Genomic DNA, 24,780 nt, shown 5'->3' on the forward strand with positions numbered 1-24,780 from the left:
TGCCACTAGCTCTTTCTGGAGTTTATAATCAGCCTTCACTGTATTACTAAGGGAAGAAAAACACACTCCACACTTGTGTATTTTTAGGTTACCTGTAACAGTATGCTGAGCAGTTTGTAGAGGTCCTTGTTTGCTGCCAGTGGAGACCTTGTTGCTCTTCCTTTTTTAAAATCCAAGTATGTATCTGTGCAGGGGTTACGTCACAGAGTTGTTTTGGAGTACATTCTGTGGTGCCTACAAATATTTTAATCTTTCAAGTACTCATTTACTTCTTAATGAGTTTTCTGATATTCATGAAGGTCTGCTTTTCAAAGTTAAACCAAGGAATCCAATATGGTGACATTTCCATTCTCATAGTCAGGGCCTAGGAGTGTAATACAAGAACCAGATCTTGTGCATGTTTTTGATAGATTATTTTCTTGTGCATTCTGTTATTATGGCTCTGTGAGGCACTCATTTGTGGTATCTTAAAATGTAATTTTGACACCATACTTTGATGCGACAATATGACGTTTTACATGGGGCCAGCAGCTCAGTATCTCAATAGAACTGGGTTACAGCTTTGAAAAGACAAAATGTTTGCTATTTCTTTTTTGCTTACAAGCATGATGTAATTTTGATTTTTAAAGATAGACTTTTTAATTGGTAATAAATGTTGCGATACCTATCTTTAAAGCACAAGAGGCTTTATTTCAATAGCTTGAAAAACTATGTGAAATTAAGCATGACTTTTCTGGAAGAAGAGAAAAGAAAAAGCACTGAAGTATTATTATTATTATTTTTTTTCTACTATTTTGGCTGCATCTCACATGTTTCCAATTAATTCTAACAGGTGATAGCTTAAGCAGTTGCACCTGAGATCTTCCTAGTCATGCATTTACTTATTTCTTTATTTTTCTTTTGAGGCTGACACCTTATAGTAGCCATAGCTGAATAGGATTCCAAACTACCGACGCTGTTTTGCAGTGTTTCTGGAGGAATTGTTACCTCATACCTACTTGCCTGCCTGTGTTGACAAGGTCTGTGACTATCTCAGAGAACAGTCCACTGCTTTTAATGCTCATATAGCTGCTGGAGTCAGTGTGAGTAGCTGCAACTGACCTCTGTAATACAGTCTTTGACTCATCTTAGTATTAGCTGATTGAGGTTGCTTGTATCAAGTAAAAGGCTTAAAAAGTAGAGGAAGGGTTAAAAATCATTATCATGTGCCTGGCCTGAAATTACAGCCCAGCACCTGTAAAATCTTGAGTGACTTCAGCTGCAATGGATAGCCCCTGCCAACACTGTAGAAAACTGTGAGGCTGCGAGGAAGAACAGGCAAGTCTATCTTTGAATTTATTTTAATTTTGTTTCCTGGTTTGTGTATTTTGTACGTTTTCTCTTTAAGCTTTTTTTTCTCATTTTTATTTTTTTTTGTATTTTTAAATGGCTTAGTGTACTCTGTTTAAGAGAAGTAGATTTCTTCTGCAGACCAGTAAGAGCAGGTGAGTCTTTCTCAGATCATAGCTCATGACTTCCTTATTTTAAAGATATATTGAATTTTCTCCTTGGAGATGCACTGTCATTGTAGTTAATTTTTGTTGTTGTTTCTACCTTATTTTATATCTGCCTTGAAAACAATTTTTTGCAATATCCAGAATAAATCAACAAGTAACCTAAGATATGTATGTTAGGAAGTAATAGTAGCGTGTCTTGCTGTCTGTAGTGCTGAAGGGAGGACTTATTCTTCTCTTAAAACTTCATGGGCACATCTAATAAAAGGCTGATTTTTTTTTTTTTTACGTAAAGCTACCATTCAAAACTACTGTAGTGGATGGAAATATGCATGTATGTATATAAAACAAGCTATGAACATTATCGTATGTTAAGTGTTATACATTTTGTAGAAGTACATGTTCCTGAAGTATTTCAGTTCTTCAAACTCTCCTTACCCTTGTGTTCCTATGTAAGATGGCTAGAAGAGCTGATTGCTCATATGCCTGGCTATATATGAATGATTGTAATAGGAGGAAATAAGATTGTATCCAAGCACAGGAAGTTGGTACCCTTGAATGAGTTTTCCCATTTACTAAGCAATTGTTTGGGTTTTTTTTGGTGTTTTTTTTTTTTCTGTGAGAAGTGTGGTAATGCCCTGTAGTAATTTCAGAAGAAACTGTAGTTCACTTCTGTTGTAAATTTCAGCATACAGAAATAAAGGTTTTTGTAGCCATTGCTATTTCTTGCTCCTAAGACATATTCCAACTGACGTACAGGTGAACGTTTGTTCCTTGTGAGGGGATGTTGTGCTGTACCGGTGTGGTGGTCACATACAGAGGTGATGTGTGGACTCGTGGGGACACACTAATTGTGTGTTGAGTACTACTGAGTAAAGCTGGTGATCAGTTGCCTTTTGTAGGTCACGCATGAGGACTTGAAGAGCAGAACAGTTCAGTATGTGTGAACTTATATTTCCCATGTGCAGTGGTGTTAAAGGTAATTTGGATGACAGAGCGCCTTGCAGCGCGGATGTTGTTGACTATACAGGCGGCATGCATTAGATCAGACTTTACTGCCTGACTCAGGTCAGGCCAGCACCTATGTGACTCTTTGGAGAGTCTCTCTGCATAGTTCTTCAGCTTCCAGGAGATTTTATTGGTTTGAGCTCCGTGCTGTGTGCTTCCACAGAGCAGCTTCTGGTCCAACTCTGGAGCTAATCTGTTCTGTGGCATTAGGTGATTATGTATCTTTCTCCCCAGTGCACTGCATTCCCTAAATACTTTGCAGGTCTTATTAGCTCTAAAATATCCCATTCAAAATAATTCAGAGACTGAACAACTGCATTCTCATCCAGCAGTCTCTGGTCAAGTAAACTGAACCAGATCTTCTCTGGCTGTATAATCAGATTCCTTCCTTCCTCTAGGCATACCTCGATATTGGTACAGTGATGGTGATGTGCCTGTGCGGACTGTGCAGCCAGCATGTTTCTAACATTAGAGGACAGATGAATGATTTCATTTGTAGTGTGCTATGAGTCCCAGGCTGTGCTCTCACTTTGAGCAATGCAAAGGAGTTGGTGTGGCAGGAACATTTTGACCTCTCCAAAAAATCTTTTTACATAAACTTAGAAAATTTTGTTTATAATCTTCTTTTCTATCAGTTTTTAATGATAAATTAAAATGATAGATAGATATCATTTAGATAGATATATAATAGATAGATAATAGATAGAAATGGCTTAAAGTTTTTAAAGATATTTATTATAAAATCAGAAGCACTGCTGTATATAGAGTGAACCTCTTGATAGGGTCAAGATTATGGCGATATGAAGATGAAAGGCTGCCATAGGTAAAAGTCTCATGCGAGCACAGGGAATTTTTGTATTGCTCCTGTGGTTATTATTTTTTTCTTAATTTTTTCCTGTGTGAAGATGCTGCTACCAAATTGGTTCCTTATAGCACGTTTAGCCAGTGCATTGAAGTTCTGCTTGAGAGTGCTACATTAGAGCTTGCCCTGCCCTGTGCTGGCTTTACTAGTGCTTGCTTCACTTTGCACTTGATGTTTATTTCTGTGTCATTGGATCTACTGGTAGATGAGGATAAAATTAAGTTCCCATAAAATGATGCATGAGGAGCTGTTCCACTACATTTCATTCACGCTTGGCACTTCCCATCGAACCGAAGGAAAAAGGGCTTATTGATGACCATGCAGAGGTTTTTTTTTCTGTTTGTTAAAATGGTTTTGTACGCTTCATTGTTTCTTCTGTGAGGTTTAAAAGAATCTTATTCTGTAGTTTGATACTTCTATATTAAGAACTTCCTTAACAAACTTTCTCTCAGTCCCGGGAAGAGAAGTAAGTGTAATTAGGCTTTTTCCTAGGCTGTTGGTGGTGTACTGGTATATAGTAATTGTGACTATATTAAGCGCATAAAATATCTAAGTTTATAAGGGCTGATCTAGTCTTTGGTGAATATTGAATTATGATCTGTTTACATGCTGTGTGTGGTATTGAAGAGAAACAATACCCTGTTAGTCTGCCGTGTTCCCCTGAGGATCAATCTGCGAATAAAATAACTGGCAGAAATTACAACCTGAAGCAAGTCTTAGGAAGTGATGGAAATGGTTGTGGAGTCTCGTCATAGCTTGAGCCAAAACAGTTTGTTTTTACCTCAGATTCTCATAGTTATCAGTACTTACACCTCTGTGACTCACCAGCTGTAAGCCCAGTTTGACTGTAATAATGTAATACTGTATGCTTGCAGTATGCTGAGGACAGCATCACGAGCTTATCACACAGAGGAGCACTAATGTGGGGATAAGTTGTTTTGAAAATCAAGCTTATGCGTGAGTTGAGGCAAACTTACAACGACTTAATGATGCTGGCCTTTGACAGGAGGCTTTGGTTTGCTTACTGCTGCAGTATGAAAAAAATCAACTCTTCATTTCTAACAGTACTGCATTAAAATTTTACAGCATGTTTAGACCAATGTGAAATGTTTTCTGCCCTTGAACAGCAAGTTGTAATGTGAAGCTGTATTCTCACAAATTTTTTTCATTGTGTTCTAAGACTTTTTTCTCTATAAAATATATATATATATTTAACTGAAAATGTGAATTTACTGAGGGTGAAGTTGCACACTCTCAGCTTCAAAGAGAAGGCAAGCTTGATTCAATATAGAAGTGTGAAATTTCACACTGCTAAAACAATCCAGTTAGAAAACTCCTATATATACTTTCCCAAATACAAACGAGTGCTTCGTGTTTCCTTTGTTTATGTTTAGTGTTTCATTTACTGATTTGTTAGAAATTAAATTGCTTACTTGGTAAAAGTGATGTGAAATAACCAATTTCTGTATCTGCTTACGTCAGCATGTATGTCTAATGCATACATGTTTAGGCTTTGTGAGCAAGCTTGTGTATCCAGTCTTTGATCTGTCATAGGTGTTAGAAAGAGGAGTAAATAATTCCCCTTTCCCTTGCTGCCGCTTTCTCTTGCAAGACTTGTTCATATGGTAGCCATATGAAGACTGTGCTTCTAATTCCACAAGGTTAGAGTGATCTCTGAGGAAGGCCTTTCAATTCAAAAAGAATTTTGACTTCTGAGAGCGAAATAACTCTGCAAGGAAACTGGACACCAGATATTGAATGCTAAGTATCAGTAGGTTCTGAAAGTTCCAGTTATCTTCCGTGATCAAAATTCTAGCAAACAGACATCTGTTATCAAGGTGAAATTTAAGTTAGATTGGGAAGAGGAGAGGGAAGAAGACAGTAATACAAAGGCACGTGGACGAGCCATCTCCCTGTTTAGAGTGGTGTAGCTGTATGAAATTATTATGCCCACTTCAATATGCAAATAATATTCATTAGAACTGTGAAAGCAAGTAGTTGTTTTTGTTGTCAATGGAAAAAAAATACTGAGAGGAAAAAAAAGAAACTATTGCCAATGAAACTTCTTCTAGGTATTACAAGGCTGTTTTATTTTTACCAAGGAGAGAAAGTTTGAGTGTGTTGGTTCGGTGGTTTTTCTTTTCTTTGTAGCTACCGAGCTGGAAGAACTTGTAATGTGGCAGATTTCTTCAAAATTGATAATATCTGCTCGTCAGCATAAATTTTTTTTTCGAAATGAAATGGGCTAGCATATGAACACTTTAGTTCTTACAGAAATGATTCAGAGAACAGCTTAAAGGTAGTAATTCAAAACTCCAAGCGTTTGTCTGGTCCTCTGTGTTTTCATATGTTCTTCAACACTGCTCGTATTTTCAAAGTGGAGATTTAAGAAATTTCTGAATGAATAAAATTGTTGTGTGCGCATACTGGAGAAATACTAGCTAATCTGGAAATGAACTCGTTTGTTCACGTTATTTAAATTACTGTGCTGTGATGTTTATAAAGCAAACAAGAAATCCAGATAACTCCTGCTAATTATTCCTCAGAGCACTGCAAGCTGAATATGGGAGCCATACGTTTCACTACTGGAAGACGTCCAGAGCAAAACTGAAGATAAATACAAGTGTACTCATCCATATTAAAACATTCAAACTTTCTGGTGACTGTCACTTGACTCCCTATCTCAAGAATGTAGGCAGGTGGTCTACAGATGGCATGGTCTGTTTAGCTCATCTATGATTAACGTACCTAAAGCATTCCGTGTTGAATTTATAACATAAGCTTTAATACAATAGGGGCTTCTTGTGTTTATGCATAATAGAATAAGCTTTTAAAATGAGACGGCAATGTAATTTTTGTTCTGATTCTAACATTTCAGGCGTCTGAACAAGAACAAATTGCAAGTTCTTCCAGAGCTCCTTTTTCAGAACACACAGAAGTTAACCAGATTGTAAGTATAATCCAATTTATATTTCTATTGAATGTTCCTTATCCTTACATGGATTTGCATTGTTTGTGTTTTGGCTGTGGTGAGAGGTTTCATGGTATTAAAACTGCTAGGTTGTAAAGGTTTTTAGGGTGCTGTGTTTTCTTTGCATGTACTGGTAGTTTGGTAGGTCGTAAATACGAAAGGGATTTCAAGAAGAATTATTCTCAACTCTCTGTGTATAGTTATAGAAATTGTGAAAAGCGGCAGCTTATAGTCTAGATGTCCACGAGAAGGCTGCATACTTTTGTTACCTAAAAAACATGTTGACATAGTGCAGGTTGTTTTTATTTTTTTTTCTAAATATTTTTCTCATCTTACTGAAATAAAACAAGAAAACCAAACACCTGTGTTAGATGTTTTGATGGCAGCAGTATCAGCCTAAACAGAGAGGAGACAAATGTAAGCTTTGCACCATTGTTTTTTGAAGGGAAAAGGGAAATGTTAATACAGTCACCTGTTAGAGGAAAAGGAAGAGTGTATAGAAATCAGATGGATGAGGAGGTGCCTGCACTGTTACTAGCAAGAGAAGGATAATCTACCTTTTGAAAGCAGTAGTCAAAAGCTGTTTGAAATAAATTTTGCCAGGATTTAAGAAGCCAGCTTATGATCCAATCTGTTTTTCTGAAGAATGAGTTACATTTTAAAACTTCTGTTTTAGGCTCATTTGTTTATGAAACATGTTTGTAAGGTCTAGGATTTGGCTATTGACATTGAAAAGCTACTGTAGGGTGGCTGAAAAATTGCTGCGTCCATGTGGATGCATTCTAATACCTTCAGAACGTGAGCAAACCATTGAGGCAATATGGTACACTTTTTCTCTGTGGAAATGTAAAACGTGGTGATGATGAAGATGATTTTTGAAATCAGTTGAATACTTAAAGCATGTCTCTTTGCTAAAAGTTTGAAAGCAGACAAGTTGAGCAGCACTGTGCAGTGACAGGTACTGGCTCAGATTTGGAGAATTTCTCTAATGAACTTTTTTGGTGTCAGAACTTGAGAAAGTTACTGTACATGCAAGTGAACCACATTCTTGTGGAGAGAATAAATGAAAAAATTACAAGCTAAAGCTGTTCTTTGGTCTCAAAATTTGGATTTTTGAATAATTAAACTTTTTCCTACTTTTTAAGTGCACTGGAAAATATTTGCCTAATGGATTTGCTAAGAATGAATAATTTAGTTTTATTTCCTAATGGTCTTTGCTTATTTCTAAAATTCTCTATATTTAAACTAATTTTGAGTGTAAAGCATGAGCTGGTACATACTTGTAGATACCATTATCAGCTCTCCAGAAGATGCTGGTTGTATATATTTCATAAAAAACTTGCTTCATGGAGATTTCTTGAAGTGATGGTGATGCTTTAAAGTTTAAAATAAAACAACAAAAAAAGAATTAGAGCTTACACATATCCACTAATATGAATTCCTATTGAGCATGCTGCAACTTCATCTGTGAGTAATATGACTATTATAGGGTTGAAAAACTTCTTGGTCATGTCGTTTCAAAGGGAAGTTGGTTGTTGATCACTTGTATTGTTCTGTCTTAGGGAGTTTTGCACAAAAAAATCTATGTGAAAGTAATTCACCTTTTCCAATACCAGAGTGTATTTTTTATTAGATTGTATAATCATGATACATTATAGTCTTTAAAAGCAAGAGTAATTTTGCAATTGAATTACAATTTAAAAGATTGTAATAAAAATGCGTAAAATACGATTATTAATATGAGTGCTGTATTCTGTAATGCTTCCCAATGGATGCTTTTGCAACACTTGCCTTTGTTCACTGCTGTTCGTTCAAAGTCTTGTTGCCCTTTAATAGTGTTTAGGATGGATTGCTGTTGCAGTGTTTGTGAGTAGAAATCTGCTTTTTCTTTTGAAGATACAAGAGTTCAAATATAACGAATACCTTTAAGTAAAATAGATCTTAGTAAATTGAATGGTTGATTCCAAATGCAGTTGGATTGTATGTTTTTCGTTCATGAAAAAAGAATGAGTGATTTGCTACTTACTGGAATGGGTTTTGGACAGATGTACATATGTGTATATACTTGGACATTGTGGGAACTATACAGCTAGGATCATAGAATGATTTGAGTTGGAATGGAGACGATCGAGTTCCACCCCCTGCTACAGGCAGGGACGCCTCCCTCTAGACCAGGCTGCTCACAGCTCCATCCAGCCTGGCCTGAAATGCCTCCTGGGAGGGGGCATCCACAGCCTCTCTGGGCAACAGGTTTCAGTGTGCCACCATCCCCACAATAAAGAACTTCTTCCTAATGTCTAGTTTAAATCTACCTTCATGCAGTTTTGTATCAACGGAGTATCTTCAGTCTTGTTGCTGCTGGAAATAGAATTACAGATCGCTGTTTTCCTGTCAGTGATACGCTTGAAAGACTGGGGTAGAAATCTGTCTGGATACTCTTTTCTTCTGCAAGCACACGCTTCATGTAGTTTAGGACAGCTGTCCATTTGGCACTGTTCGTTTCTTCATTTGTCACTGGAGTACACTGAGGTCACTGTGCATTGTCACTGAGATGTTGTCTTTATGATAGCTAATAAAATTTGAGTAAGGAAGTAGATACTGACGTAGAAGGCTTCTAAATTAATCTCTGCACTTCGGGTACCTTTGGTATTTTTCTACAACTTTGTCCCAGAGTTCCAACATACACGATATCCTTCCATCTTTTACAGTGTTGCCTAGGCTTTGTTGTCACAATTAGTGGACATGAGAAGGCAGAAAAGTGTGTTTACGTATGGGGATAAACCATAGATGGAATATGAGACATCTCACAAAATTAATTTCTCATAAACTTTTAAGCCTTTTATTCAAGAAAGCGTGGCTCTGAGACTTGTAGATTTTATTTGCTCTAGCTTAGATAAGAGTTTTAAGGTAGCTGGTGAATGAACCCTTTGTTGAACTCTCTAGTGGAAGTGCCTGACGTTGCTCTGTTGCTTTGACTTCCTAGGTTTTAAGTTTCTTAATTGTTTTATCTAGGATAAATAATTCAGTATCTAATAACTCAAATTGCAGGTGTTTTTAATGAGAAATCTGAATAATGGAAAGGCACTTTTGATATTTCCAGAAATGGAGAAAAAATTGTATAGCTTTAGATACTGTTTACTCATATTGAGCCATTGAGGGGGAAAAAGCAAGAATTACAATTATAGAAGTGATTAAATGTGGCAAAGAAGTATTGAAAACCAAAGTATGTAATGCAACAGTTCTATAAAGAGGCTTTGATCATCAGGTTATTATTTTCTGATATTAAAATAAAGCATCAAATTTGTTTATGAAGTTAATAAACATAGTTGTGTGTGTGTGTGTGTGTGTGTGTGTGTGTGTTTGAATAGTGAGTTTCCTAGTTTATTATGAGATAAATAACTAATATGGTGTACCTATCACTGTAAGAAGTCAAATAAGTAACTGGGATTTTGATAACTGGAAAAGTGTCAGCAAATATTCAGCGTCTCTTTGACTTGTTTTTAAAGGGAACTTAGAAGCAAGAAAGCACGCACGCACCCTACCAGGCCAAGTGGGAAACACGTATTGTTCTGTGCATGTGTGTATAGAAAAGCAATTTTAATGTCAAAATTACTGGATGCTGACCGCCTATGCAAACTCATTGTTTATCATATTAACTTTAAATTATATTTTTATACATCAATATTGTCCATCTCTTTTTAAAAACAAAATCACGTGATTCTTTGATTTTAGTGTTTGTGCACTGTGTATATTTGGTTATGTCCAGGTAGCTTCATCAGGTAATCCCTGGTAAGAGTAGCTGGAACTTTGTAGCTCCTGCCTTACTCAGGGAGCTAACCTTGATAAATAGTGTACTTCTAGGTTCACTGTGCAGAGCTGTCATCCTATTGCACGATGTGCCTGGAATCAGAAGTTAGCTCAGATAAGTCAGCATCTTCTGGTTTGAACTGGGCAGGTGTGGATTAGATTTTACTGAATTCTGCTTTCCCTTGAGCCCTCTTGCAGTTCAGATCTTCACTGTTGCTACAAGCTTCGTGTGTTCGATTTGTGCAAGACTTGATCATGACCTTTTAGAACTATCGCTTCTAAACCCTCCTTTCCAGCCTGACCCTCAGCAAGCTGTGAGCATGGAATCACGGAATCGTGTTGTCTGATCAAATTCAGAATCTTTTCTTTAATGGATGTCTTCAGAAGCCGTGTTTGGAAAAGGGACCAGTTGCTAAATCTCCTTAGTGTTTATTTTTGTTTCTGTTCTCTTTTCAGAAGGAGATCTGATGGATCTCTGACTTACAGCTCCATTACCATTTCATATTAAAGCAGGATCCCGACAATTCAGCTTTTATATCAGGTTGAGTGATGGTGTTGCCATGACAAAATAGCTCAGGCTACAACAGCGTGTTTTTTTGTGGTTTTTCCACATACAATAACTGTAGTTTTACTGTATATAAATTGCAATGGGTCTTTTGAGAAGACAGTAAATAATTACAGTAAGTGTTTGCTGGTCTCTGGGGTGTGTTTCTGGTTTGAGAATGATGTGCATTAGGTCAGAGATCTTTGCTGCAGATAGCTGGAATGCATTTACACCATTTATCAAGCTGAAGTCATTTTATATCTTCCTTTTGGCTCGAGTTGCAAGTAATGTATCTAGCAGGCTGTTTTAGTATATAGACAAATCAGTTTTTTATTGGACATCGGTGGATTTTTTCCTGTCTAAATTAGTGCAAAAGGCTACTTTTGGTGTGTTTTTTTTTTTTTAATTTGAAAAAAAAAAAAAAAAAATAGTGAGGGAGAGAAGAAAACAAATGAAAACATTTGAAAAATGAAAACATCAAAAGGCTTCATCCTCATTGCGGCTCTTCACCCTCTATAAAATCGATTATTTAAAATTATACTGACCAAAAACCTTGTTTTCCCTCCTATGGGAAGCATAGTTGGTGAGCATAGTTGGAGTAGAAAGAGTGCTCTCTGGGAAAGTTGTTTTAGTGATAACTTTTTTCTAAGAAGATGTATATTGTCAATTTGTGCGAGCAAGTGGTTTATGGCAAAGGATTTTAGATGAGTAATGTGTTTTTCCTTGCTTTTATAAAACAGATGTAGTATTTTGGTTTGTGTTCAGCCCAAGAATTCAGGGGACCTCTCAATTGGTTAAAAGATTAATTTGCCACTTACTGATATGGTAGCCTTATCCTGTTCCTCGGCGTCCATTTTTCTAGATGTACTTAGAAGCACTCTCTAAAAGCACATTATAAGTCTGAGAGATCATATATTAAATAAGATTGTGCCGTTACTGTCTAATTAACATAGTCCTAAACTGGAGAATGCTTTGTATATTTTTCTAACACTGAGATTAGCCTTGTGAACCTTCTAAGCTCAGCAAAGGAGGTTCACATTGTCAGTGCTATTTACTATTATAAATAGATTATAATGTTTCTTAAAATTCTTCCTACTCTTATGTCAGTAAAATTCATTATGTAGTTACATTATTCAATTAGGTATTAATCCCATCAGAAATGTTTCTTATCTCCAGAATAATGAGGAATATCATAGAATCTTTTGAATTGGAAGAGACCCTTAAAGGTTGTCTTTCCAGCTCCCCTGCAATGAACCTACACCAGATGAGGTGCTCAGAGCCCCATCCAGCCTGACTTGAGTGTCTCCAGGGATGGGACATCTACCATCTCCCTGGGCAACCCGTCCCGGGGCCTCACTGCTCTTATTGTAGAAACTTCTTCCTTACATTCAATCTAAATGTCTCCTCTTTAGTTTGAAACCACACCACACATCCTGCTAAAGAGTCTGACCTTTCCTTCTCACAGCTCCTCTACATACTGACCAGGATGCTAGAGGTCTCTCCACCTTCTCTTCTCCATGCTGCAAAGCCCCAGCTCTTATCCTCTCCTCTAGGAGAGGTGTTCCATCCCAAAGACAGTTTTTGTGGTCCTCCTCTGGAGGATGCACTCCAGCAGGTCCACATCTCTCCTGTGCCATGACCCCATATCTAGACAGCGCTCCAGTGAAGTCTCACCACTGCAGAGCAGAGGGACAGGATCCCCTCCCTCAACCTTCTGACCTTGCTTCCTGGAGATGTATAGAAAAATATGGCTTTTCAGAACTTCTGCAATCTAATGATATTTTTCTTCTAGAGAACATTTGTATTCCTTGCTTATAGCGTACATTAAAAGAAAAAAAAATTGCAGAACTGTTGTGTTGATAAGCTGAAGAAACTTACAGGTGGTTTTCTCTTCCAGAAGGAACAGTTGACTTTTGCAGTAGCGTGCAATTCCTGGTTTCAACCATTTCTGACACTGAGTAACTGCTTATTTATTCTGGGGCTGTGTAGAAAGGTGGAATTGAATGTCTCAGAAGGGAAGTTGTAGAAGAAAGGGTGTGCCCAAGTGTCTTCCTGACTTGGGTGGAAGAAAGTGAGCATTACGTTTTTATGAAATCCCACATGAAAGCATTCATTGGCCTATTTTTATCTTGTTGGTTCACGAAATCAGGATGTTGGTGGGAGGACAGTAGAGGCTGTGCTATCCCTCCAGTATTCCATTACAGTGTGTTGCCGTGTAAGAGATGGCAGAAGAGGGGCAGGCTGATGCAATGGGGTCTGACATGGAAGTGCTTCTGAAGCAAAGGGATGGAATTGAATTCTTCCATGTGGAAAAAATGGTGTTGACTAACATGCATTGACACTTGCTGAGCTTTATGGAGACACACTGGTGAATAAAGGCACAATGAGGTGATGGGTGTTAATTGCTGGCAAAAGCACATTGCTAATGGTGGTGACTGTTGAAAAATAGTTTCACAGCAGAGAATTTGCTTTATCAAATAGCCTTATTGTGCTCTTTGTATCTCTTGCAATTTCTGCAGCAATAAATCTCTCTGACAGCCTTACCTTCTTCTTTTATGATGTTATTCCACTTCCTTGTTTAGTGTACCTTTCTCAGAATATAGTTTTCTTGTCAAGTGCTAGAGACCACAATGTTAGCAATGCAGGAAGTAAGTTCCATTACTTCTAAGGCTTTGTAGGGACACCAAGTGCATAGAGTTGTCCTGGCGAGTATCCTGCATGAGCTGCAAAATGGGCTGTTTGTGATTTCTGTATCTTGCTCAGCTGAGAACTACATCTTCAAGGCCCTTTTACAAGTGATGTGAAGAGCATTGACTTGCAGTAATCTCACTTGAAGATGATAGATGGAATTCAAGTTCCTTTCAACAGCTGTTGGTGGGACAGGCCATTTTGCTGCTGTTATGCGACTATAGGAAAACAGCTTTGTCAGATTGCCATGGTTATTCATCGGCTGGATGGCTGGAGGCATGGTTTGTGAAGGTGATGGTGTATGCTCTGCCAGTCTGAAATGCACCTTTATTAACAGGCTTCAACTTCTGCATTTAGAGTAGAAAACCTAAAACTGGAGGCAAAACACAATCACGTGAGAGCAATCATAACAAGAAGTTGAGTCATTAAAAGCTATTACAGAACTCATGAAATACGATAACTGTGGGTGGGTATTTCTGGCTTTCCATTTTCTTGTGTTTGACTTCAGAACTTCAGTCTTTTGCTTTTGTTAGCACAATTCAAGCATTGCTCAGTTGAGGTAGTGTGATTCCTCTGCATTGCTTCATAGTAAAGGTGTGTTTGGGGAAGCATTCCTTACAGTAACCTCTGCGGAGTGGGGGCGTGCATTAAAGCAGTGGGCTGCTTTGCTAAATTCAGAGGGTTGAATAGCCTGGTGGGTTGCAGTATGGCCAAAGAATAGATAGATTACATCTGTGAATGTATTATTTCTGTAGGTAATGTGACCTACAGTGGTCTGTAGGCTCCTTCTTTACGGAAGCTGACTGGCCATGTTGGTCTGACTGCCTGCTGGAAGGAGTATGGTGTGTCAGATTCACTTCATTTGCTTTATTAACATGCCGTTTTGGTCTCTGCATCACAGCTAGTCTGCAAACATCAGCGTATCATGGTGTACTTGTTCATAATTTATTGCTGTATGGATATTGCTTTTGTTTAAAAACATGCTTTTTAGTTAATTCCTATGTGAATTTCTTTTGAACCTTCCTCCTTGGCTGAGCATTGAGAGCAGCTGAAAAACATTTTGCTGAATGCTTGGCTTAGTGAAAGGTCCAGAACTACTTGAGGTTCCTGGCCATAGTTAAAATGAGCACTTGCAAATTCCCTTGTAAATTTTCAATCTTGCAACTAGGTGAAAGTAGAGAACAGATACAGCTTTGTTGGTTAACAGGTGATAGGAATGTTTGACATCCTTTTTGTGTTTGAGGCTGTTTTTTCCTTAAATGAAGTGACTGTACGAATGAATTAGTGGCCTGAAGCACAGACATCTCATCTGCTTAACAGGAAAAATCTAGTAAAGATAATGCAAATACTTCCATTGCTTTCCACAATAGGCTGTCATCCTGAGCTTAAAGATGAGATTAAATTCCATGTTTTATAAAAGTCCTTGAAAATACTCTGGAAATACCTTGCAAAAAATAAGTGCTGCTTTTGGTGTTCATATGGATAGTAGTAGGCAACTCAGTCGCTGCCAGGGTACGAGAGGAATAACTTCTGCTGCTCAGGGGTCTGGATTTTAATCTATGACTTCAAAAGTGAAAGCCTTTTTCCATCAGTGGCTTTCTGGTACTTCAGTCTCTTGTTTGCTTTTAGACAGCAGCAGAACTCAACTTTACCTGCAGAGATTTATGGTGACTTCAGAGTGCTCTGTGTGTAAATGTTATTGTGGGCAAAATGACACAAACCAAACGCTGCCTTGTTTTAATTCTTATTCTGTTTTATTCTTGAAAGCTGTAATGTGTACAATGGGAAGCTGCTCTCAGGCTTTCTGGAATTTTTCAGTATGTTTCATGGGGTTATAGGCCATGTCTATTTCAAATGTTTCAGACAAAAAAGTCAGCAAAATGAATACTGCTATATCTTGTAAATGCTCTGTGATTCCTATTGAAATACAATCATGAGTGATCCAGGATTTCATTCTAATTCAAATCTCCTTCAGCTGAGAGAAGTAGTAGGATTTCGGCCTGAAGCATGTGTCTGTGCAACCCTGCCTTTCAAAGGGGTCAACCTGAAGCTGATCTGGAGGGATTTCATCTAGACTAAGTGAGGTGGTTTCACGATTGCAGCCTACATTGTAAACTTGCACAAGTTATTTAGATTTTATTTTTTAAGGAGTTGCTGCTCTTGCAAGTCATGAAATGTTGCGCTGTTACAGAAATAGATCAGCAAGGGAGGTTTATTATCTTCTTAGTCTTATGACTAAGAGGAGGATGTGATACAGGGTGTGCCTTTGAGCAGCTCTTCTTTCTTAGCACTGTGTAACATACTGGAAACGGAGGCTCATGACAGTGTGTTAAAAGATTCTAAGAGCTGGTTTTAGCATGTTTTTTCTTACATAATGCTTTGGAGCTTAAAGGCCTAATTCAAATATACAGTAATTCCACTGTTGAAGTTTGAGATTTCCTGCAATAAAAATGCAAATACCATTCAGGAATTGTATGAAGCATATTTGGAATTAAATACTTGTCTTTTCCTTTGCTTAACTTCATAGAATCATAGAATTGTATGGATGAATGTATGGTTTGGAAAGGACCCTCAAGATCATCTAGTTCCAAACCCCTGCTATAGGCAGGAACACCTCCCTCTAGACCAGGTTGTTGAAATCCCCATCCAGCCTGGTCTGGAATGCCTCCAGGGAGGGGGAATCCAGAACCTCCAGACAGCCTGTTCCAGTATCTTACTACCCTCACTGTACAGAATTTCTTCCTAATACCTAGTCTAAATCTACCATCTTCCAGTTTAAAGCCATTTCCTCTCATCCTGTCGCTTCATGCCTTTATAAAAAGTCCTTTCCTAGCTTTTCTGTAGGCACCCTTCAGGTACTGGGCAGCCACTATAAGATTGCCCCAGAGTCTTCTCTTCTCCAGGCTGAAGAGCCCCAGCTCCCTCAGCCTGTACTTGTAGGGGTGATCCCTCTGATTGCAGCCTGCCTTTGGACCCACTTAAGTTGAGGGCCCCAGAACTGGATGCAGTACTCCAGGTGGGGTCTCATGAGAGCAGGGAGGCAGAATCACCTCCCTTGACCTGCTGGTGTTTCTTCTCTTGATGTAACTCAGGATACAGTCGGCCTTCTGGGCTACAAGTGCACATTGCCAGCTCTTTTTGAGCCTTCCATCAACTGACACACCCAAATCTTTCTCCTTTGGGCTCCTCTCAAGCCATTCTCTCTCCAACCTGTATTTCTGCTTGGGGATGCCTTGACCCATGTGCAAGACTTTGCACTTGGCCTTGTTGAGCTTCGTGAGGTTGGTATGGACTCATCTCAATCTTGTCAAGGTCCCTTTGGATGGCATCCCTTCCCTCTAGCATGTCAGCTGCACCACTCAGCTTGGTGTCATCTGCAAACTTGCTGAGGGAGAAACTCAATCCCACTGACCATGTCGCCTACAAAAATGGGTTAAATAGCATCAATCCCTGAGGAATGCCACTTGTCACCAGTCTCTACTTGAACATTCTTCTGTTGACTGCTACTCTCTGAGTGTGACCATCCAGACAATTCCTTATCCAGTGAGTGGCAACAAAGGTGTGTGGGACAGGTAGGTGATGTCAGTTGCTCTTCCTTTATCCACAGATGCTGTAATTCCATCGTAGAAGTCCTCTAAGTTTGTCAGGAGTGACTTGCCCTTGATGAAGCCATGTTGGTTACCACCAGCCACCTCATCTTTATTTTCTGTGTGCCTTGGTAGGGCCTGCAAGAGGACCTGCCCCATGACCTTGCCAGGCACAGAGTTGAGACTGACTGGCCTGTAGTTCTCTGGATCTTCTTTTTTTTCCTTCTTGAAAATGGAAGTTATGTTTCCCCTTTTCCAGTCAGCGGGAACTTCACCAGACTGCCATGGACTTTCAAATATGATGGGTTGTGACTAATGTACTGATAGGCTGTTTGGGAACACATCCACTAAAGTATTTTTTCAGGAACCAGCTGGTATTAAATTATTTAATCCTTATTGTTGTGTGCAGGTGTTAAGTTCTGAGTGGTTTATGTGCGAGATGCCATGATAGTTACTGAACTCTGTGTGTGGAAAATGTTGAAAAGCAAGTCAATCAATACGATGGTATACAAAAGTTATCCTTTTACAGTTAGTTTCTCTTGTGAAGAAAATAATCTTGCATCCTGTCTCACCATTGTGTAAGGCAAATGGTTTATTGCATTAGTTCTGATAAAATCACTGTGCCAGTCCTGCTGCAACGTGCTTTCTGTACTTCTGGAAGTGCAGAGGGACTGCTAAGTCCACTGGAACATTATCAGTCTTGCAGACTGAAAGCGATTTTTCTACATTTAGCATGCATACGACTAGTAAACGTATGTGAGAGTTTTGATTTTTTTCCTGGATTAATTTGTATATGCGCTTTCATGTTCCACACTTTCTCAATTATTTCTCGATTATTCCTGTACTTTACATTCCCTTACTGGGAGCAGAGCTAACTTAGTATTGTGCTTAGTTTCTGCTAGTTGCTGGTGCTTTTTCTTCAGAACTGGCGGCTGTATTAGTGTCTGATTCTTAATCATTTTTGTTCTGGTCACTTGTTGGTCAGTAGGAGGTACTTTGCTTGACTTGCCTGCCTTTGCTCTAGAGGCGTGATATTTCTTCTGCTGTGGTGCTTGTTTTTATTGCTGCCAAAACTTGAAATAGCAGCATTATAAGAGTGGCTGCCATAAGACATATAAATCTAGCTATGCATTTTACTGGGTTTATCGAGAGGATGTGGTAGCACATCCTCACCTGAATAAAATAGTGCTGCATTAGCCAGTAACATCACAAGTTATCTACTGGAGCTCTATGCGTGTTTTGTGTTGTTCATTCTGTTAGCTACATTATGGGAACTTCTTGGTACTGTATTTCCATTACTATTAGTTATGTATGTAATTGAGTTAGATTAGCATTGCACAGTTAGTCTGCTTGGTTTTGATTTAGTTTACTTCATCATCATCAGTAATTACAAGCTCTGGAGGGATTGCAGCAATAACGTTGGTGTTTTTTTCCTGACATGACAGCAAACAGTTTGAGGAATGCAGGCACTTGCCCCAGTTGGTGGTGAAGTTGCTTTAAAAAAAAAAAAAAAAAAAAAAGTTTCTTGGTCTCAGAATTTTCACTATTTTGTCTTAAAAACTAGGATTTCAGTTGCTTGACTGGAGATATATATGTATGTATGTGTGTGTATATATATATATATATATATATATATATATATGCTACTTTTTACTCCTTTTTCCAAATGGCATTGCTGCATGTTCAAAATGAGAGTTTACCTCACTCTCTCACAGCTGCAATTTGTTGTGGCCCCTGCTCAATGAGAGGATCCAATTTCTTTGTGCTTTAAGTGCATGTACCAAGAATCTGTCACTATATTGGTCTGTGGGATGCAGTGATGTGTGACAGGCTTTGAGACTGATGTCAGACTTTAAGGTTAAAAATAAATAATCATGAGCTTGTTTTCTTCTTTGGATGTTGTAGTTGAAGTTTCGGATACTCACGCATAAAACAAGCTTCTTTAATTACCAGTGAATGTTAAATGCTGGAGAAGGGCTAGGGATGCTAAAGATACTGGTGTCTGTGCTGAATTTCTGTGGAGTTGGGTAGCACTGACACTGATGTGTAACATCAAACTGCATGGTTTGAATTAGTCAACAGATGCTTGTCAGGGAAACTTTCACCCATTTCAGCTGCTTTCACCTGAACAGACTGTGTGGGGATTAGTTGTAGACATAGAGGTCATGGCTTGTCTTGGATCAGCCATTATTAGGTTGGGTCTTTTTTTCCAACTGACATCTGATTTTTAAGGTTTCTTATCTAGTATTATGTTGTCAAGGTCATTTGTCCCTTTTATTTCCCTGTAGACAGACTGTTCTGGATTTCTTCCTGTCTGTTAGTGGCCATGTCTGGCTTGGAAGCTGGTTGTGCTGTGAGTGGAAAATTGAAACAGGTGACCTCCACAGATCCGCTATCACCTGAGCTATCATGTGGGTTAATACAAGGGCTGCTCTGAAAGTAATGCCTCCTATTTTATCTTGTTGGCCCATGACATCAGAGGTAATTGTTGGTGAGATGGTAGTGGGGCTGAACCTTCCCTTCAGTTTCCCATTACACATTGCCCTGTGACAGATGGCAGCAGAGGGGCAGGCTGACACAACGGCATCTGACATGAAAGCACGTATGAAGCAAAGGGATGGAATTCCTCTGTATAGAAAAAATGGCACCCATTGGCATTCATCAACATTTGCTGAGCATTTGTGGAAACCAAACAGTGGCTGTGAGCACAATGAGGTGCTGGTGAGGTGTTTCACCAGTGCTGACTGTGGGTCACCTCTGCGTGTGCAGATGTGTACAAGTGCAGCATGCAGGCTCTTGTTTGTTGCTGGTGAACACAGCTAATGGTGGTAACTATGTGAAAAAATAGCATGATTGTGTTTTTGTTTCAGTTTCCATGGAAATACATAGAAGGCATTACTTTCAGAACAACCAATGTACGTTACTTGCCGTATGTAGTGTTACATTATGGGAATGTTTAGCTGGTTTGAGATTTGACAGTTGTTGTGGATGGGTTACTAGATTGTACACTTTTCCCTTTTTTCTTTTGTTTCTTATTATTCCAAATTAAAGATTGAGTGTAGCAGAGAGGATTTTGGTGGGTGCTGGAAGATACTGTGCGTAAGGTTGTGCTTATAACCAGCATCTTGTGTGAGTGTGAGCTGAGGATTCTCAACTCCCTCAAAATTTGAAAGTTAATGAAGTTAGAAGAGCTTTTGGTAAAGAGTTTCTTTTTTTAGCTGTCTTTTGCTCCAAATTGTGCTGTTCGGATCTGCTTGTAAGGTTTATTTTAGTATCCTTTTCAGAGGTAGAAGCACCTTGGTGTGAACTGTTTGTGTGTTCTGCACTGTACCATCTCCCTGTAGGTTAGAGTTGATAACTGCGTCCATTTCCCCAGTGCAACCTGATTCTTCTAAGCTTCAAACCATCTTTTAAGCATGGAATGACCTGGCTGGTAGGTGTGTGAGGATTATTATGTAGCATATGTGTATGGGTGATTCTGGGTTGGTCCTAGAAAATGCAGTAATGTTTCCCTTTCATAGTGGGGTTGGCAGAGAGCCTCCTACGGGGAAGGATGCTTCCAGTTGGGTTTTTTTCTTTTCTTCTGGCTGATCCAAGTTTTCCTGCCTTGTTCAAAATGAAAAATGATGAGATCCCCACAAAGATGTCATCTGGAGCCCTGTGCTATGGCCTGTACTGCAGGGCTATGGCTGTGAGCTGGCTCCCAGGACCCACAGTGAGCTTTCCTGGCTGTCCTGCTTTCAGCTGGCATAGAGCTGGTTTTCTTCACAGTGGCTGGAATTATTGATTTGGATTTAGGAGGAGCACAGTGTTGATAATAGTGTTACACAGTGGTGTTTTGTTTTGTTTTTTGATTGTGTTTTTTTGTCTTTTTTTTTTTTTTTAAATAAGAAAAAAAAATAGATTCCATTTGTGGATTTGCTCCCTCCCACCAAAGACAAGTGGTTATTGTTCGAGGTGGTTGGTTGGAGGCTTTGTTATTCTGCTTTTCTTACGGGCATACACGCAAAGTGCCTTTGAGAAAAAAAAAAAAAAAAATAGAGTAGGCCTAAAAAATAGAGTAGTTATTTAGCAAATTTTTACTTTTTGTGTCTCCCTGTTACAGGATTTAATCCATGTCCTTAACAGGAACATTAAAAGTCAGAGAACTTTTTTTTCCTTACATGGACTGCTAACTATTGAAAAGGAATGGTTTTGGTTATTTTAGAAACTTGAGTCAATATTAATTTTATATTAAATATTTTCAGAGAGCAACTGCTTCTATTTAATTCTTAAATTATTTGTTACTTTGATCTATCAAGCAACTCTTTTTGCGAATGTGTGCATCTCAGTTTTAATTACAGAGCTATGATTCTTACTAAAAATACCACATTTCAGTGCCATCGAGAAAGGAGGTCATTTACCTGCATTGCAGGGTCATGGATTTTATGCTTCCAAAGGGAAAATACAGAAACTGTCTTTGAGGTGCATTGCCTTTATTTCTTTCACTTATCCCTGGAGTTTTTCAGTGTGTGAATAAAAGGATGGGAAATGTATTTGTAACATATTGTCAGCTATCATCACTTAATAAAAATATGCTTAGAGACTACTTCTGGGAATTGAAGTTGTTTTTTGGATTTCCCCTCGTGATTTTATGCAGGTATAGGCTAATTGGCTGCTTTTACTTCACTTGTGGTAGCTAGCCATAAAAATATGAGAGGAGGAAAGAGTGGGAGGTTGAGTGATCCCTGTTCTGTCTGGCAGCCTGGGAGGGACAGTCACAGGAGGATCTTCTGGCACAGATTTTATTCCAATATTCAAGCTATCCAATAGCCAGCAGGAGCCAGCCCTGCTGGATTTCTGCATAGGCAGCTCCCTGTAGTGTGGGTTGCTGGTCTGGATCGTGCCTGCTGATTTACTGCAGCCCTGTGCTTGCAGGTCACACTGTCAACTAATATGAAAGCATGCATTTCTTAACCACCTGAAGTCAAAAATAGCACTCAGTGCTAACATAGTTTGGAATGTTTAACAAGGACACTTCCAGCAAATAAAAGTCAAGACAAATAATTCCTTATGTTGTTGTTTTGCACGACACAGATAGAATCCATGTTGTAAATATCCTTAGCTATGAAGAGCAACTTGGACTTAATGTTCCTGTTTTGCAGATGCACATTTCTATTTGCATATTAGATTACCTGTCCTTGCACTGAATTTGATTTAGGTGTCTGCACAGTCCATCTGCTGTAAATCTGCACGTTGTTCTGCTCAACATTTCTAACTGCACTATATCACAGCTCGTGAAAACACAAATCTTATGTGGAAAATCTATTTCTTCAGAATCTACCAGTGACATCTGGCAGCTCGCACACGTTTTTCAAGTCGCATTGACAAATAAAAATTAGTAGGCACAGAGGACAGAGATTTTTGAATGATCTAAGGGGGACTCCGTGTTGTGATAGGAGCTTTTAGCTGCTGAAGCAGGCGCTCTGTGTGAGCTGCTTGTGTTTGAAGAACTGGAGGACATTATTAATTGAGCGCTACCTGTGCAGTATCTCAGAGTTGGATGGTGCTGGTGCTAAGAGTTGGTCAGTTATATTTACTTCTTTATTTTTAAACGCTCATACATCTTTGTTTGGTGCCTTCGCACATGTGTGTTTTCCTGGCTCTTTATGGCTGTTTCCATCACTGACATTCTATGCTGTGCTGATACAGAGCTGCTCTTAAAAACTGTGTGTGTGTATGTATGTGTGTGTCCATATATACACGTGTGTATATATATATGTATATACACGCACGCTGGTGTAGTTTCCAATAAAGCATTATGATGAAGTTCCCATTCACTTTAGGATTATTGTAGCAAAGGTAAATAGCCAGCTGTTGAGATGCTTGGAATTTTTAATGAATGCTTTTTGAATTATCTTAAATTTTTGGAAAATAAGTAAGAAATAAGTAATTTTAGAAGATTAAATTTGTATCACTCCTGTTCTTGAAGTTCAGACGTTTTTCATCAGTTGTAAATCCTAATTTTAAACAGCATTAAATACTCTATAGACAGGAAGCAGAGGGCTTAGCTGTGCTGTGCCTTGGAAGCTGGGGAAATTATTGGTTAAATGCAGGGAACTGGTCAAACCTGAATGAAAGATCTAAGCAACATTAAATTTAATTGTGATTTTCTTCAGAACTAGTAACTCTGTCCACTTCTTAAAGTGCAATAGAAACTAATGTACAGATCAGAAACTGGATTGTCTTAGCCATAGTTCCTGATACAGCAGGGGGGATCAGATCACCCAAAGCTATTACCATACATTGCCAGAGGGAGTGGCTGACCTGGAGCAGCCAGCATGCTGCATAGAAGCAGCCTTTGGTCTGTTAACTTGAGAAATAGATTGCAAATTATTATTTATGTGCATGAACCAAGAGTATATTTTGCACATTTAAGCTTCAATATTAAGTGTATGATTTGCTTTTAAAGTGTGTCAGGAAGGAGCACCTGCTACTTCTGCTTTGAGAAAAGCAGCTCTGCAGAAGGAGCTGCTTTCCCGAGGGAGCATTTAGCTCTCATTGTGGGTCAGTGGGAAGTGTGGGAGGGCTGCAGCCTGGCCAGGAGGCTGGGGCAGGGCAGCTGTGACTGACAGCCCAAGGACACAGCAAATAGTTTCAGTATGGCTTGGCTAGCAAAGCTGAGAGGGCAAGTTCTGGAGAATTTCAGCAATGTTATGGGAAATGGCCACAGCCAGACTTGTGATTAGCAGTGGAGTGCAAATCCTCTGGGTTGTTGCCAGGGTTCAGGAGGGCAAAACACTGCTGGGCTATCAAATTGTTGCCATACTTTGGTTTTGGCTTTTGTCACATTCCTTTTTTTATATCAAGCATGCCAATGCTGTGTGTCTACACATCCCAAACAATATCTAGGGATAGAGGTGGGCTGGAATAACTTATATAGCAATACTGACATTGAGAAAATACGAAAAATCAGTCTCTACTCAGCTCCTTTTTCTTCAGATTAAAAGAATTCTCCCATGAATCTGCTTTGACTCCTGTTGTATAAGACTTACCCTCAGCAAAGGAATGTTTTATGTGTGATTCCAGTTTGGTTTCAGATTGTTTTTGTTCTGAATTGTGAAGTGGAAGAAACGATGTGGCGTATTGAGAAGACAGAGGAAAGTATGTTAACTTTTAATTTTGGTCAAATATCGAAGGGCGTTTTGCAAGGACACTGGTTATAATTATAGGTGAAAGCAAAATGGAAATCTAGTCTCAGTACACTAAAATGCCTTGTTTTTTAATGATTTTTTTTTTTCCTGGTGTGAAGTAAGCTGTTGTAAATACCGGCTATATTGGTCAGACCTGCTGTGGGTGTGATTTGTGAGTGCACTCAAGCAAAAGTTTTCCAAGTCAAACCTCTTTATTCATTCACATTAGTTAAGTAAATAGAAGCATTTTGTTTTACTCTTCTGCGGTTGCTTCTCAAACCACAGGGCTGTGTGCCTTGGCACAGCTCTTCTGCAGAGGCACGGGTGGAGTGAGGCTGTGTCACTTGGGCAGGAAGGTGGTGGCTGTGGCCAGGTCCTTGCCGCAGTCAAAGCCATCCATTTAGTCCTCACCCCATTTCTCTGGTGCTTCTGAATTTCTCTGGGAACAGACTGTAGGTTAGATTAATTGCACTAGCTTATTTCTCCATCAGAGCCCACAGCCTGAGTTAGGCCTTTCTGGGTCACTTCTGTGAAGAAAGATGTGTGGGTGCTCTCTGTTAAGCCGTCCCCAGGGGAGCAGCGCTGTAGCTTAATGGGCACTCCTTGCAGCCTGCGATGTGAGACTGAGTGACCCTTTCTGTGCCCTCG

At 39.0% G+C, this 24,780-nt stretch overlaps 1 protein-coding gene across 3 annotated transcripts in view; it reads left to right on the forward strand.

Moving 5' to 3' along the window:
• Nucleotides 1-24,780, forward strand: part of SLIT3 (slit guidance ligand 3) — a 472,709-nt gene that overhangs the window by 49,489 nt on the left and 398,440 nt on the right. For all 3 annotated transcript variants that reach the window (XM_042880662.1, XM_042880663.1, XM_042880664.1), the window contains exon 5: nt 6,242-6,313. In XM_042880662.1, coding sequence (XP_042736596.1) covers nt 6,242-6,313 — 72 coding nt within the window. The remainder of the gene's footprint in view (nt 1-6,241; nt 6,314-24,780) is intronic.

The sequence above is a fragment of the Lagopus leucura genome, unplaced genomic scaffold (assembly GCF_019238085.1).
Source record: "Lagopus leucura isolate 7727_CA_CO unplaced genomic scaffold, USGS_WTPT01 Super-Scaffold_100027, whole genome shotgun sequence".
In the NCBI taxonomy this organism is placed as follows: domain Eukaryota; kingdom Metazoa; phylum Chordata; class Aves; order Galliformes; family Phasianidae; genus Lagopus; species Lagopus leucura.